This window comes from Grus americana, chromosome Z (assembly GCF_028858705.1).
Source record: "Grus americana isolate bGruAme1 chromosome Z, bGruAme1.mat, whole genome shotgun sequence".
Classification (NCBI taxonomy): Eukaryota; Metazoa; Chordata; class Aves; order Gruiformes; family Gruidae; genus Grus; species Grus americana.
Genome location: NC_072891.1, coordinates 76,424,433 through 76,441,407, shown reverse-complemented (window position 1 = coordinate 76,441,407; position 16,975 = coordinate 76,424,433). Strand labels below are relative to the sequence as shown.

At 41.2% G+C, this 16,975-nt stretch overlaps 1 protein-coding gene across 7 annotated transcripts in view; it reads left to right on the top strand.

Annotated features, from left to right (window-relative positions):
* Nucleotides 1–16,975, top strand: part of ECPAS (Ecm29 proteasome adaptor and scaffold) — a 70,237-nt gene that overhangs the window by 31,168 nt on the left and 22,094 nt on the right. For all 7 annotated transcript variants that reach the window (XM_054808862.1, XM_054808864.1, XM_054808868.1 and 4 more), the window contains 14 exons: nt 341–464; nt 2,688–2,768; nt 3,524–3,752; nt 4,297–4,388; nt 6,138–6,272; nt 7,922–8,087; nt 8,507–8,679; nt 9,209–9,310; nt 10,773–10,896; nt 11,867–12,012; nt 13,107–13,161; nt 13,929–14,043; nt 14,992–15,057; nt 15,311–15,428. In XM_054808862.1, coding sequence (XP_054664837.1) covers nt 341–464; nt 2,688–2,768; nt 3,524–3,752; nt 4,297–4,388; nt 6,138–6,272; nt 7,922–8,087; nt 8,507–8,679; nt 9,209–9,310; nt 10,773–10,896; nt 11,867–12,012; nt 13,107–13,161; nt 13,929–14,043; nt 14,992–15,057; nt 15,311–15,428 — 1,726 coding nt within the window. The remainder of the gene's footprint in view (nt 1–340; nt 465–2,687; nt 2,769–3,523; nt 3,753–4,296; nt 4,389–6,137; nt 6,273–7,921; nt 8,088–8,506; nt 8,680–9,208; nt 9,311–10,772; nt 10,897–11,866; nt 12,013–13,106; nt 13,162–13,928; nt 14,044–14,991; nt 15,058–15,310; nt 15,429–16,975) is intronic.

Here is a 16,975-nt window from a genome sequence, read left to right as displayed (position 1 = left end):
TGAATATAGGAGGTGATGGGGAGGAGGACCAGATAGGAAAACAAGGATGTGGGAACGAGGAACTGTTGGTGAACACTAGCAGGATGTAAGAGGAGCAGAAGTGGGCTGATCCAGACTGTTTTGCAGAGGCCACCCATCACTATCTTTTTTCTTCGCCCTCTCTAAAATAAACAAATCATTAAAAGTTCTAATGCAAACTTTTTTGCCCTTCCTTTCCAAAAAAACACGTCTCATTTAAAAACTGTTCTCTCTCCCCCAGCTTCCCAAGATATCTTATTGCTCATTAAAGGCCATTTGTTCTGTGCAAGTAACGTCTGTTTTTCATCTTTTCTTCTGAAAGGCGGGAGGAGGTACATGGAGAAGCCCAGCGGGTGCTGAGAACATTTCCTGGTAAAAATGAAAAGGAGAGTTCTGGAAAGCAGATGCCTTCGTTCCCTGAAATGGTCCATTACATTCAAGACAAGGTACAGTGCTTCTGTCTCAGTAAATGACAAATACATGCCTGATGCTCAGGCATGTACTGAGTGTGGTCTTCCCTTCCTTGTATCTGTCTCCCTCACTGCCCCCGAGGAAGAGTTAGCTAAAATCACAGTGAAGACCACACATAGTATTGTATTGCCAAGATTAGCGCTCATCATTACCTTCTGCTGGCAATAATTGCAAGAGATCCAACTGTTAAATAACAAAGAGGCAGATCCTTTAACAAAGGGATTATTTTGCATTGATACTGTTTGTGCGGAAGATGCGTGAAGCGAGGAATCCAGTGTTCAAGGATGATAATCCAGCATGTTTCACAAACACAGTTTGGTCACAAGCATGTTCTTGAAGGGATAGGAAGATCACCCTCTGGTTGGGCTAGTAAAAAATAATACTGTTTATAAACCAGAAAAAAGATTCCAGGTCAAGAAAGGACATACTAGAACAAGTGGAGAAGTATGCTTTGTTTACTTAAAGGCTTAATTATTCATCATCATTGCAATCTGTGGAAATATTGGCCATGTAAATAACCTTTCATGAATCCAGTGGAATGATATGCCAAAAACTGTACACTGAGTTTACCCTCACTGTTTGCATGGAGAGATCATCTGGAGAGGTGTTAAAATATAGTCTGTATTAACACACTTCTGTGTATGGTAGCTATGCTAGGCTTATAAACTATAAAGATTATGTGAAAGGTCACTGACAATACTTCTTTTTTCCTCTGATAGCCTGCTTTTTAAAAAAATGTCAGAAGTATATAATGTTAGAGCACATCTGGTTTTGCAATAGGTCTGTGATAGTAAAACTCTTATACATGAGAGATTTCTTGTGAAATGTTGTATACTCTGCTGTTGTACTCACTGTTCTACTCTGCTAGTGTATGAAGTATTTGAAGCTTTATGAAAAAAATTTGCTTTTGTCCAAAATACTGGTTATTCAGATAGATATAAAAAATTAAGAAACCAAGATTGAGTTTTAGATAACACTATTAAATGTCTGTCCCCTTGTAGTTAATTTTTAAATATTCCTTGACTTCTGTAATGTCATGGATTAGGCTAGTTTAATCACTACTGGGAAAACCAAGATTCTTTCAGTCCTGGGTGAATTGAAAACAATTTTTGAGCACTTTTGAGATCTTCCTTACATCGTCTGAAGGCATGTTAAAAAATCCCTGAGGTACATTTCTTTGATTAGTTATCTCAAAGTGTGAATTTTCCATGAAAGTGTGAATATACCATGAATAATCTGCAAGTGTTGGAGATGTTTGAGAAGTTTGTATGCAAACCAAGGCCAAGGGCAGGCTGAGATGCAAAATGGCTTTCCTGCATGAGTTAGTATGATCCTTCTCTCCCTCTGCAAGAAAGTATATGTGAAAGAGTAGGGCCTAATCTGCTGAGTATGGAGGGGAACCCATTCTTCAAGTGAGTCATCTTCTGGTTTGCTAATTCGTTTTCGCTAATAGTTCTGGATGTCACTGAAGTTCCACTGCAGCAAAAGATCTCAGCATGTTAAGAGATCTGACAATCTGTTGACTTCTGTGCAACTGCCTTGTGTGTTTATTCAGATGTAAGGCTGCCTTGCTGAATCCAGCCCTAGCACTAATGTGCATATCGCCTAGAGAATACCGCTTTTCTGCAGTGTTTGCAGTGGGTGTTATTGGAAGCCTTCTGTTGGGGTGTTTTTCTGCTGGAATATTCCTGCTTGTCAAAGCTAACATTTCCATGGAAAGGAGTTACTTGCTGCAGCAGCCTTTTACCTAGCAGGTAGCAGGGTCTGAGAGACTCCCTGGGCTTGGCTGGTGCAGCACAGGGCACCTGCTCCAAGCACTGGCAAAGCCTGGGCGCTCTGCAGCTTCTCCAGGCAGAGCTGCTGTCTCCAGGCTTCCTGGCCGCCTCTCAGCGGGGACACCTCAGAGTTTGGAAGTATTTTGTTTTTAAACCCTAATGTTGTTCTCCAGCCTCCCCTGCTGTTCCCTCTCATGAATTCAGGGTTGCCACTTTCTGAGTTGATAGGGATGTAAAGTTGATGGACCTAAAGTGTATTATTATCAAGTGCACTGTGCCCTTGGTGTTATAGAACTGTTGAACATTTTCAGTTGCTAAGTGGAATATAAACATAGTTACATCAGCAAAATTTCCTTGACCTTTCCAACATCTCTGCAGTTCACGGGTCTGACTGTTCCAGTCTTAATATATTCTGTTGTTTAGGCCTCTCACCGAATGAAAACTCCAGCTAAATATATGACTGGAACTGCAGCGTTGCCTTTCAATCCTGCCACATTTGGAGAGGTAATTGTCTGGATTTACTTCCTCGGATATGTGTACCGTTATTTATTTAGAGGACAGTATAAGAAGCTAACAGTTACCATAAGTCACCCTGCATTCTAAAATTCCTCTTTTAAACAGATGTTGGGATTAACTGGCCATCCTTTAACTGTCCATCCTTGAACAGCAGCCTGAAAGGATTTTTAAGAGGGGTGGGAGGAATGTTCCCAAGAGGGCTGCTCCACTGCTTTCTACAGCATACCTAATGTAATAGCTTCTCAGAGGGAGAAACTGGCAATCCTGTGCAAAAGTCCTGTTACGCTCCTTGAGGCTGTTCTTTTCATAGCAGATTCCCTGGCTTCAGTGATCTGTAGACACAAACTCAGCTGTGATGCAAGATCTGTATTAGCAATGCATTGGGTTGCATTTGTATGCATGCCAAATTGATACAGGATACAGGCTGAACTGCCGGCAAGGAGGTTGCATCAGCTGATGATAAATGAAAAATCTGTGTATGATTTAATTTTTTGAGAGTGATGCAGGCACTGTAGGGTTGTCTGCTTACACAGGCATATTGCAGAAACTGGTCCTGAGACTTGTGCTTTCTATTTGTTCCTGACTCCATGCTGACTCTTCTGTCTAGATTTGATTGAAGAAGAAACTGTCTTGTTTTGGTTACATTAAATACACCATGCTCCCTGCTCTTTTATTTAGTCTCCTCCATGGTTTTCCAAATGCTTATGCAGTCAGTATCCTGTGTTTTTCTCTTCTCTACTTAGATAGTCCTGTATCTGCGGATGTGTCTTGCTCACAGTGCAGGTGTGGTGCCAACCTCACAGAGCTTGGCAGATATGCAAGATCATGCTCCAGCTATTGGACGTTACATAAGAAACCTCATGTCTGGCAACCACATATCTTTTTCTTCCTCCTCCTCTTCAAAAAGTGCAGAAACCAACCCTGTACATGTATATATTGGCCTTCTTCAGCAGCTGTTAGCTGGTGTTGGAGGTAAGAAGCAGTGTGCAGCATCATCTTGAAAAAAAAAAGTCTTCCCTTATTAGAATGAGTTGCCACACCAGGTGTTTTTAACCTGGCTGCAGCAATCACAGTTGTAACACAGGCTATATACTCTTCAGTTTAAACTTGTTCTTTTCTATGCTGCTGTGCAGGTGGGAGGAAGCAGGACAGTAAAATTGCAGCATCACTTGACATAATGCTTCAAAATTGAGAGGCCATTATCTGTAACAGCTCTCTCACCAGTGAATACTGTATCTTCCTCACTCAGATTATAGCATATCAGTGATAAGTGTAGTTTTAAAGCACTTGAATGCCTTTAGAAGAAATTGCTACCAGAATGCTTGCTTCTATTAGTTTCCCTAATATTTCTGAGAAATACTATACCCTTTTATTCTGTATTATTTGTTATCCCTAGTCAATTGCAAATGAATACTTTGAAATGCCTGATACCTCTTAACCTCTTTTTATCACTGATTGTTAGATTTTTTTAAATACTGCGGTTGTTTAATAACCTGATTCTTTAATTACTGTTTAGGTTTGCCAGTCATGTATTGTCTTCTAGAAGTTGTTTCAGTGTATCCAGAAAAACTAGCTACCAGATTTGTAGACAAAATGGATTGGATAAAGGTAAGCTGAAAACCCTTTTTTTGGGGGGGTGGGGGTGGAGGGGTGGGGGGTGCGGCATTAGCAAAATCTGGCATTTTCCCATGGTGGAATTGAGTATTATTTGCATGTACGCACTTAATTTGAAATCTGGTATTTCTACCTACAGTCAACACCTCATGAGATGTTATATGTAGCAGGATGGGGAAAATTATTTTTTGGTTCTTTGGTGTTACTGATTTTTATTGACCTACATGTTCTGGGTAGTCTATGTCATTGATCCTGTTAGTACAGTCAGTCAATTTTTCCCCTTGATCAGAAGATCCATTAAACAACAGAAGAAAAGTGAAAACAAAATTCTGCAAATTTTTGAAGGAATTGTTTAACAGTGGGAATGTTCCAGGGGGACAATGTGAGTGGCTTCTCAGAAAATGAGATTAATTAGATCCCTAATTGTTTTAGAGATCTTGCTGTGGAAGTTTTTTTATTTTTTTTTTATTAGCCTCAAACAAAACAGATAAACTGGAGCCTGCTTGGGAATAAGACAAAGAGAATTCTGCTTTCCCTAGATTCTTCTCTCGGGCAACTTTCTGCTTTTTCATGTTTTGATTCAAGCATCCAGGATTTGCTAAGCTCTTAGAGGTTGCCTTCACTTTCATTGAGGGAATCTGGCAGAAAAAAATACTTGGTTGAGTTAAAGAAAAATTAGAATGTTTTCTAATAATTTCTCCTGCTGATATCTGTGCTGCACTGTATACAGTTTACCAGATCTCATTTACATGCAGGTATGAACCTCAAAGGAGAAGACTTAAAAACATTCTCCTTTTCAGTATTGCTCATCATTTGCTGAAAATCTTCTTTTTCTTTGGCCTGGTGTTCATTTGCATAATCAAGCTTCTAGGGGTGGTATCTGATACTACCTAGTTCCAGAAATAGTGTTGTAAATCATCCTTTGTGTGATTTCTCTTTGCCAAGTGGAAGGAGCAGGTCCAGCGGTTTGTTAGAAGTCAGCTATGTGATCTGATGCAAGTTTTGAGTTTAAGCTAGAGTTACGTTTCATGAGCCTGGGAGATTTCATTTCTTGTTTGTTTGCTTGGCTCATTTTTTCTGCCTTCTTGGTGGCCTACATCATTCGAAGATTTTGGTATGAATTTTTCACAAGTGTGTTGCATTATACATCAAATTAGTGGCAGAGGTAAGATTATATCTTAACACATGACCTGAGGCTTCCCAAATTCAATTTCTTAACGATTTAGATAATACAAGGTCTCTAGTAGAAAGTGGATAAATTGGCATTTAGAGGTGTGATTTCCTGGACCCTTTTTTTAAATGTCACCATTGGATTTAACTGGTTTAAACTCCAGAGTATTTTTCCCCTTTGATTAATAAAAAGGAAACGGAAGCCTCCAGTAGCTCAGGAAAAATAGTGTCTTTAGGGGGCTTTTTAGCTCAGTATGGATGCAAAATGTGGAAGCTCTTCTCTGAAAACAAAATTAGGCCAAGCATTCAATGAGTATGTTTAATGCAGAACTTGTGGATAGTCCTCCTGTGGCTGGTGGTGATCTTCCTCTTAAACGCTGAGTGTGTAATGAGTGCTGAATTGAGGGTTTTGTTTCTCACTAAGTGATAAGGCTGTTGGTTTAAAGAGTGGTTTCTGCATTAAGAACTACTTATGTAGCTGCATGGCAGTTGTGCTTCTATATTGAAGCTCTGTATGAACAGACTGTGTAAGAAGCTGCTTCCATATTTTATGTTTTTTAAAAACTCCGGCAGAGCCTGATGAACACGAACAAAGAAGAAATGCGTGAGCTCGCAGCCCTGTTTTATTCTGTAGTGCTGTCTACCATGTCCGGAGATGAGCTTAGGGCCTCCTTGGAGCAGCTGATCAAGATGACAAAAGACAACCATGTAACTACCTTCCTTTGTCTGCTTCTTCTTGTTTTTCTCATGTCATATAAGTGATAGGAAATCTGAATCTCACAGTGTGTCCAGGATGTATTAACCTTAATCTGAGTGTAAAATTAACCAGCTGACTTCCAGTTGGATGGTGAGAAGGGATTTTTGTTTTAGGTGAGTGCCACAGATCTTTAAATATATTAATCCCCAAAGCTGTTGTTAAGGTCAGCAGGAGGGCTTCTGGAGACACTTCCCAAGCAAAGCCAGCACCGTCACGTATTTAACCAGTTTTAGCCAGCTTGATATTCCTTGTCCCCAAGATGGTTTTATATCGTTCTCACTGAAGGACTTCATGGGCCACCATTTTACACTGAAAGTAACAGGTTTAAATGCTGACAAGTGCTGATCGCTTTATGCTGTATTTAACAAACATGATTTATTTTGAATCCGTGAAAGCTGCGTCTGTGAGCCAAAGGCATATCATTGCTCAGTTTCACGTAGGGCACAGCTTCTGTGGTCACAAAGCCAGCATAGATGCGTCCCCGTCTCCCACCGCTGCTTTCTGCCCCAGTCACCCATGAAGCTGACAGAAAATAGAGATGTGAACCACGAAACAAGCAAACAAAAGCATGGTGCTCCCATGCGTTTTTGAGTTTGAGTCAGTTAGAGCTCTGGTTTGCTGCGAATGTACAAAACCAGCTGAATCCGTACAGCTAGGGATAGTGGTGATCTCCAGTGGCTCAGTAAGGACTGCAGTGTAAATGGATGGCTGAAGTGGAGGAGGGGGAAGCGCGTGTCTTCAGCTGACTTTGCTGCTGTGAGATCACAAGGAGCAGTCCCTGGTGGCCAAGCTAGGCTGCAGATCCCATCCTGCCAGCACAGTTGCACTGATGCAACTTTCTGCAGGGTTGTAATAAAAACCAGATACATGAACTAATCTGAGTTTAAGCCCCTGCCACCTCCTTTTTAATTAAGGTAGCATTTAAGTTTCACGGCCTTACTTCTGCACAAAATCCCTTTGTTAGAATTCACCTGTGGAAATGAGCACTGTCATTAGATAGTGTCAGTGCCAGATCAGCATTGGAGAAATTAATGTTCTTGACATTTAATTGTAATAATTAGTTTTCACAGTCTGTGGTCTACTGAACTGTCTAGAGGCATTGCCTTCAGTGTTTGTAGGCCAAGTATGTTCTCATTCTTAGCAATGTAAATCTAAAGTAATTCCCTTTTGCTGCTTTTTATCAAAGAGTGTGTTTTGTCCCCTTAATATATGTCCAGTTTTTAAGTAAAGACAGCATAGTATTATCTTGGTTCATCTTCATAAGTCTGTACTTAACAAATTAGATGAGTTGGATTTTTTTAGTATTTTTTTTCCCTAGCTGCCAAGGGGTAGGTTTTAGGAAAGTGAGTGCTGGTGATAAGTTCTTAATCTGTCCTCCTAAGCCTCTTCTAAGTTTTGTTAATTTATCTTAAAGGTCTCCATCCATCAGAGAGCACTAGCAATATCAAATTCTCTGTTATTGCATTATGTGTTAGAATGCTGTGTTCTTCAGGGTGCCTTCTCATCTGGCTTGTCCATATGTGTTTTTAAATCAGTGCTTTGTGCAAAGTGTTACTTATTTTGAAAATGAGATTTTCTGCACTGTTGGTGTTGTCTGTAGACCCCGGAGGTCCAACATGGATCCTTGTTGGCTTTGGGATTTACAGTAGGAAGGTACCTGGCCAAAGGAAAAGTCAGAACAGCAGAGCTACATGACATAGAACAGCCAAACACTGCAGTCATGCCGGAACAAGAACAGCTTATAAAGTCAACAACAGAGACAATAGGTAACTTCCTGCCTAATACTTCGCTGCATGTAACAGTTATTTTTTCAACCATCCCAGGCTGAGGACTTTTCTAAGATATTCAGCCCATAGATACTGTAATACTGAGTTCATTTTCTGTGATAGAATTTACAGCCTGTGAAAGTGTCATCTGATTAGATGTATGGATGTATCCTTTTTCAACATGGATTAGGTGGGCTTTTAGCCCATAGATCAACATAGCACAATTGGGAGTGGTGCCACTGCTTAGTCTCCTCTCAGTGTATCCTTTCACTTTTATTTTGTTCTAGCATAATGCTTCCTACCAGCTGTAGAAGAGATAAATGCTTTGCTTCTTGCAAGGGTAAAATGTAAGTGCCTGCCTGCCCACTGCTAAATAATAACACAAAATCCACGTCATCTTGTTTTGCTTTTTCCTGTAGGTTCTTTTCTGGACAGCACCTCTCCCTTCCTTGTGGTGGCTGCTTGTACAGCTCTTGGGGAGATTGGCAGGAACGGCCCCTTGCCAATCCCCAGCGAAGGAACAGGATTTACAAAGCTGCAACTTGTTGAAAGCTTATTGGCCCGAATCCCCTCCAGCAAGGAAACAAATAAGGCAAGATTTTGTAGTGTTGTTACGATTTTTGTTCATTTCTGGAATGCTCTGTCCCCAGGTTTATGTATTACCTACTAAACTCAGCCTTATTTTTTAAAGGAATTAGGCTTATGGTTGGCTTTAGTGAGTCAGAATTAGGCTAAAGGTTTTCAGAATTAGGCTAAGGGTTTTTCCACTGTTGTCTAGGAGTTGATCGCTTGTGCTTTCTGCAGTTCTAAGTAGGAGCTTAAAAGATGAAAACCATAAATTTTTTAATTCAAGTCATAATTTTAATTCAAGAAAAATGGGAGTATCTTCTTTTACCTGGAAATAATCCTCAAAGGTAACTGGACATTTGTTTTGATCTGTGTTTTGCAAGAGGGGTGCACTGGTTCATCTAATAAGTCACTTGCATGTCTTACTTCTGGTACCTTAAGTGAAACTTCAGCAAGGATGTGAAAGAGTGGGTTTAAAGTGTATCTTCTGGACTTACAGGATGTGTAAGTGATGGTTGTTATTTGATGGTGTTGTTTTTTTGTTTGTATTTAAGATGAAGGAACGAGCAATACAAACATTAGGTTACTTCCCAGTGGGAGATGAAGATTTTCCCCACCAGAAGCTACTTCTCCAGGGTTTAATGGATTCTGTGGAGGTGAGGCACTATGAATTCTTTGTACTGCAGTGCGTATTTCTATTTGAATGTTGTTTATATACTCTAGAGCCAGGTTTACAAGGGGAGCTTGTAATAGTGCCTCTGGGTTTTTTAAAACTGCCTTGAAATAGAGAACAGAGGTAGGTTTGGGGCTTGTAAAATGTTATATGCCACAGTTTAAAAACTTGCCGGTCAAGGGCTCTGCCTGTGTATGTGTAAATTCTTAAGAGCTTGTCATAGTGAAGCCATAGGTCTGTACTTTGGCTTTCAAAGCTACCCTAAAAGTAGGTAATATAAATACACCTTTCTCATTGGAACTACATCAGCTGCTGTAACTCATTTGAATTAGAAGCTTTTTTTATAGGACTATATGTATATGTTGTCAATCTAAATGCTCAGTGTAGTCCACTGCATTCTTTTGCAGTACTTCAGAGCTGCTGTACATATTGCAATATGCCAGATAGCAAAATTAAATAGTCGTGTTCTTCATTTACAGCTTGTTTTACCTTTCTTCCTTGTTCATGCTGACATAGGATTAGCATTGTATAAGCAGCTATTGAGTATCAGACAGGCTGGCTTTTCTGAGTCCTCCAGTCTGATGTGATCAAACAAGCAAGAATAGTTAAGAACATCATGTACACAAACACAAAATGATGTTTCTAAGTGCTGTGTATATCTCCTGTAACTGCTTAGGGTCATTGCAGCTTCCTTTATAAATTGTGTACTTGAAAAAAAGCCAAATTTATCTTAGGTTGCAGGAAGCTAAGGGCTTACTTCTCCAAATGCTTGAGCATTTTGTCCTTCCAGAGAGTAAGGAAAACAATCTAGAAGGTACTCAGCAGGTATGGAAATCAGTTCTTACAACTCAAGATTCATCACAAATAATAACAAAAAAGTGGCAGAGTTCTGCACATTCTGTTCCTGAGGGCTTAGAGAATAGTGGAAAGAGGACAGAGACGCAAAGCAAAGTATGGTCTGAATTATTCTAGTGTAAAAACCAGATTTGTGCATCTCTCAGATATGATCAACTTCTGGATTGAATTACAGGAGAATCTTTTACTACTGCATACTATAATACAGCCACAGTAATTTTTGTTGATGACTTGCAGTCTTGTTCTAACCATTTTACTTTCATCCTGTCTCTCCAATTCTTTCTGTTCACTAAGTTTAACTTTTGCAGAGACTAGCAAATGCTTTGTAAGAGGCATGCTTTAAAAATAAGTGTGGAAATTTTAGCTCTTATGATTCTTCTTGGAGAGTTTGACATCCCCTCAGTTTCCATCAATTCCAGTGGGTCTGAGGTGCCACATGGTCTCAGAAGCTCACCAAAAGAGGGATCTTCTTGCAAATTGGTGCTGAGAATTGGGGTTGAGAGAGAGGCTGTCGTTTTGTGGAGTAAGTGCAAAAAGTTTTGGTGTGTGTTTGATTAGTACTGTCAGTGAGGCTCTGTTGTGTTTTTTAGGCCAAACAAATAGAACTGCAGTTCACTGTTGGTGAAGCTATTACCAGTGCTGCTGTAGGAACCAGCTCGGTGGCTGCACGTGATGTGTGGACAGTCACAGAAGAGGAATACATCCCTCCTTCAGGTGGGCCTTCCTAATACAGGGGCTGGGTTGAGGAACGTAAAATCTCACAGTTCTGGACTAACACTGGGCTTCATAACTTTATTTATTTCTCTATAACTTTTTGATTTATAACAGTAAAAGTAAGAGACATTTTGTGTTTGTTAGTGCACTGCTTGGTGTTCTGCAATGTTGGATTGTATAGAGCTCCTTTCACCTCTTCAAGTCCATCTGCTCAGAGGGTAGAAGGCTTCATGTGCTGCTTAAATAGCTCCTTGATGAAATCTAATTCGTTACCACTTGACACTGCATTTGTTTTATTTTTTTCATTTTGCTTTGCCGTGTTGCATTAGTTTCAGGTTTAATGTACATAAACCTTTTAAAATAGCATTTTGAAGCCTTCACTACAAAGCAGGGTTATAAAATTAAATTGCAAGTCTTTTTCCAACAACTTGGACCAATATGATTAAGTAAATCAGAAATTTTATTTAAGGACTAAGTTTCTGTACCCACTGAAATACAAGCATGACGAAATGCTAGCTTCAAAGCAGGCAGCTGTAAATGTCAGCCTCAGACCTGTAAACAGGTGTTCTGATGTTGTGAGAGTGGTCTTAGATCTCAAGTGTACATAAATGTACACAAAGCTGAGCCTGTGCAGAATAGGGTAGAAACTGAACCCTGCCATTGCTCCAGAAATGTTGAGTCCTAGCAAAATAAACTAGTGCACTGAATCTTACGCGGTATGAGTGGTACCTCTTCTTGGCCGCAGGCTCTGAAACACTTTCACAAAGGCTTAGGAGGACTCTGTTCAGTGTTTCTATTAGTGACTCCAGCGAAGACTTTTCCAGAATAAGCAGACATTAAGGTGTCACCTGAGTATTCATGGGTTGATTAGGTTTTTCATTGCTGCTGCACATTATACTGAAATTAAAAATGAGTGTGGCTGATTCTCAAAGCTCTCCCCCTCCCCTCCATTTTTCTTTCTTTCATTTAGATTTGAAAGTGAATGACGTGGTTCCCTGGGTCCTAGACCTTATTTTGAACAAGCACATTATCAGCCCCAACCCACATGTTAGGCAGGCAGCTTGCATCTGGCTTCTGTCAATGGTGAAGAAGCTGAACACACACAAAGCAATTAAGGTAAGAAATACGCCCTTTCATAACACTGACTTCTTGTCCCTGTTCTTGGTTCTCACCTCCTTTCTGTCCCTTCCTCCCCATTTGCTTCCATTGCCTCTCTCCCCTCAGTGCTGCGGCAGTCCTTATTGAGGTCGTTTTGAGACATAGCTTATCTTTTGTTACTAAGGGAACACACTAACTTTGACACCTTTGTAAACATCTGGCTTCCACTCAAGTCAGAGTGAGCTTCGTGTAAATAGCTGTTATAAGATGAAGTAGCAGTACATCTTCCCTTGGGAACAAGAGGTTAGTGTCTGTGTAGTTTTTAGGATTTATTTTTGGGAAATATTAAAAGGAGGAGAAGAAAGAGGAGAACTAAATGGAATTCCTGGACTCATTTATTTCACAGAGTTCATCACAACTTTTGTACCTAGGAGCAGTTATGTGCTTCATGTACTGTGCATTTTTGGTGCACTTTGATGAAACCCTTATATTTAGGGTGCTTGTCTGTAATGAGAGAATGTGAGAGGTCCTATACAAGGACTTAATAAAGCCTTCCCAACCAAAATGTACTCTCTCTGCACAGAGGCATTACAGGCTGTGATGGGACCACGTAACCATTTTGTGCTGTCCAGGTAATGAATGGTAAAGAGCTTTGGGACAATAAGTGCTTTGCAAATGTGAGCTGTTACATGTAAAACCTTGCCACCTATTACACTCTTCTGAACAATGCATCTTGTGGGAGGTGGCAAAACCCACTAGTTCGAGGATGAAGAAAAAATGTCCTTGCACAGAGGATAGCCCCATCTGGCTGCAAGCCAGATTTATGATGCATTACTGCCATGTATTAGGCAAGGAAAATGAAATACGTGGCTTATTAATGGCATGGTAGCTATAAAATAGCTATGGACAAATAACTGTTGGTTTCTGTGAATGTCAGTCAGGCTCCTGCTTACCTATCTGGAAAGGAGGGCAGTTCTTGTTGCAGGTATAGCTCAAATAGGCAACTCCATTGGTACAGTAGCCTCTGTTTATCTGTTAGGAACTTGCCTTGAGACCAGATAAAGGATCCAAAACCTGACATAAAAATAATGTCCTTTTTTCTCATCTTACAGTCTCATCTCAAGGATATTCAAAGTGCATTTGTTTCAATTCTGTCAGATAGTGATGGTAAGTACTACCACATCTTAAGAGTTTTGTCTTTTGGTGGGCTTTTAACAGAATGGAGGGAATCTCTGAACAGGCAGAAAGTCACCTAGACCCTCTCCATCAGTCAGCATTAAAAGGTGACTGACATAGTAGGAATGATTTCTTTTCTAGGCGTCGCATCTAGAGATCACAGCTTTTTCTCTGCTTTGCTAACCAAGCACAAATCTTTTTCTGCATTTGCCCCTTCAGACAGTGATAACAGAAAGTGTTCAGTGGTGCTACTTCTGCTCTGCTTTGGGCAGCAGGATGCGTATCACAGGGTTCTGCATGGACAGGAACTCTTACATTCTCTTTAAGCTAGCAGATTTTGGCTTATAGGTCTACCCATGACAGCAGTGGAAAGAGTGGCATCTGGCACCCTGTCCAAAGCTCACTGAAGTTGAAGAAAGTATTACCATTAACTTTACTGGACTTCAGGGGCCAGCAGTCTGTCAGAATACTTGTAGCTCTCAGAACTCTCTCTGCTATTTCAAAACCTGCAGTGACAATATTAACATGAAGATGTCGCCTATTTTGAAGGGGGGGATATGCCTTCAGAACAAATTGCTGCTTCAAAATGCAAATCTTGTGTCTTGCCAGACTAGATTCGCTTTAAGATGGAGAGCTGTGAACTGCAGCACAGAGCTCCATTTGCTAGATTCTGGTTCTGGTTGAATCTTGGTTTTGAAATTTGTGTATTACTTAATTACATGCTTATCTTTAATTTTATTTTGTAAAATCTCTTGCAGAGCTTAGTCAAGATGTTGCCTCAAAAGGTCTTGGGCTGATATATGAATTAGGAAGTGAACAGGATCAGCAAGAGCTAGTCACCACACTTGTTGATACACTTATGACGGGGAAAAGGTACAGTGAGCTCAGAACACAGTGAGAGTACTCTGAGCTATGTGTCTGATGGGAACAAAAATGTGCCTCTCTTGTGTGTGGAAATAGATGTTTTGTGGCCAAGGGCAAGCCAATATCTATGTATTGCCAGTGGATTAAACAGGGACATTTCTTAATTAGGCTTAAAGCTTGTTGTCACTGAAGTTGTTCAACTTTTGTTCCATTCAGGAAAGCTTCAAAATGATTATTCAGTCCTGATTCAAGCAGTACAAATCAGTTGGGGGTTGGCTGGATTTCCTACTTGCTGCATTGTGTAATTGCAAAGGACAGTGACCTCTTGCAGCAGCTGTGAACAATGTGAATGTTGCAGAAGTGGAGGACTTGCTTGTGCCAGAAATGTACCTTTTGCTGAGAAAGTTTTGTTAGTGGTCACTTGTCAGCTCTAGTGCAAAAAATACACTACGGGACTCCTGGCTAATAGTCATGTTGGTCAGTGCTGGAAATGCTCTTTAACAGCTTGCTCCTGTCTAACCTGGTTTGGGTGTGGCCACTGTGAATGGCAAAAACAAGGCTGGGAGTGTGGGGATCCAGTGGTGGTAAACAGGAATAGATTAGATGAATGGAAGTCTGATTGTTTTCATTTTGAAGTAGAGATTTGCTATCCATTGTATGGCTTGTGTCTGGGCAGAAATAAAAAGCTGTAATTCAGTGTTTTGATGTTTTACCTTCTGACTGCACAGCAAAAGCCTCACTTTCTGCAGCGTCTTGTTAACATTACACATGATAAAGGTTAATGAGATTCCTTGCAGTGTGTGGTCTTGCACACCTTTATATTTTCTGTGGGATTGGAACTGAAAGAATGGGAAGTTACTGAGTTAATAAAGCAAAACAAATTAACTTGTTCTGTAGCATGCAGACCATTCAAGGGTAGAGTTTAGTAAAGCTAACACTAGACCTCTTTTCTACCAGAGCCAAACACGAGATGACTGGAGAAACTGTGGTGTTTCAGGGTGGCCTGAGCAAAACCCCAGATGGGTAAGTTTACGGACAGTCTCAATGACAGACACACAATCAGTGCTGAAATAGTATTCCCTTGCTTATAAATCTGCTTCCTGAGCTTTTTGTTCCTTCTTGTCCTCTAAATTACCATAACTATTTTCTTGTAGTACAGATAGGGTTATTCACGTGTCTCTGTCTGCTTTAGGCTGTGATTTGACTATAGCTTTAGCTATTGTAGCATTTGTGTAGCTAAAAATAGTGACACCAGTTTCCCTTCTGCTTTCCAAAGTCAAGGTCTTTCTACCTACAAGGAGCTTTGTTCACTGGCTAGTGATCTCAATCAACCAGACCTGGTGTACAAATTCATGAATCTAGCCAACCATCATGCCATGTGGAATTCTCGGAAGGTAATTTGCTGCTTTCGTACCATTTCCATTCCCACTGTGAACTCGAAACAATAACTGCATTTCTCTAGCTCTGTTATATGATCTATGGATAACGGCATGTGGAGGCCATTTGTTGATACTTTGGTGTCAGGTCCAATGTAAATTTACCAGCCTGAGAAACAAATTCAGGATGACTTGAAATTCTTAGAACAAAACATTGGTATCACAGGGTTCACAGAATCACAGATTGGTAGGGGTTGGAAGGACCTCTGGAGATCATCTAGTCCAACCCCCCCTGTTAGAGCAGGATCACCTAGAGCAGGTTGCACAGAATTGCATCCACGCAGGTTTTGAATATCTCCAGAGGAGAAGATTCCACAACCTCTCTGGGCAGCCTGTTCCAGTGCTCTGTCACCCTCAAAGTGAAGAAGTTTTTCCTCACATTGAGATGGAACTTCCTGTGTTCCAGTCTGTGCCCATTGCCCCTTGTCCTCTTACTGGGCACCACTGAAAAGAGTCTGGCCCCATTCTCTTGACATCCACCCTTTAGATATATTTATGTATTGATGAGATCCTCTCTCAGTCTTCTCTTCTCCAGGCTAAACAGACCCAGCTCTCTCAGCCTTTCCTCAGAGTAGCGATGCTCCAGTCCCCTAGTCATCCTCGTAGCCCTCTGCTGGACTCTTTCCAGTAGTTCCCTGTCTTTCTTGAACTGGGGAGCCCAGAACTGGATAGAATATTCCAGATGTGGCCTCACCAGGGCAGAGTAGAGGGGGAGGATAACCTGCCTTGACCTGCGGGCCACACTCTTCTCAATGCACCCCAGATACCATTGGCCTTCTTGGCCACAAGGGCACACTGCTGGCTCGTGGAGAGCTTGTTGTCCACCAGGACTCCCAGGTCCTCTGCAGAGCTGCTTCTCAGCAGGTCAACTTGTAACCTGTACTGGTGCATGGGGTTATTTCTCCCTAGATGCAGGACCCTACACTTTCCCTTGTTGAATTTCATTAGGTTCCTCCTTGCCCAGCTCTCCAGCCTGTCCAGGTCTCACTGAATGGCAGTGCAGCCTTCTGGTGTGTCGGCCACTCCTCCCAGTTTAGTATCATCAGCAACTTGCTGAGGGTACAGCCTGTCCCCTTGTCCAGGTCATATGTTGAACAAGACCAGACCCAGTATTGACCCCTGGGGCACACCACTAGATGCAGGCCTCCTACTAGACTCTGTGCCGCTTATCACAACCCTTTGAGCCCTGCCATTCAGCCAGTTCTCAACCCACTTCACTGTCCACTCGTCTAACCCACACTTCCTAAGCTTACCTATGAGGATGCTATGGGAGACAGTGTCAAAAGCCTTGCTGAAGTCGAGGTAGACAGCATCCACTGCTCTCCCCTCATCCACCCAGCCAGTCATACCATCATAGAAGGCTATCAGATTAGTCAGGCATGGTTTCCCCTTAGTGAATCCACGGTGACCACTCCTGATAACCTTCTTTTCCTCCACATGCTTAGAGATGACCTCCAGAAAGAGCTGTTCCATGATCCTACATTCCTCTTTGAATCAACTGTGAT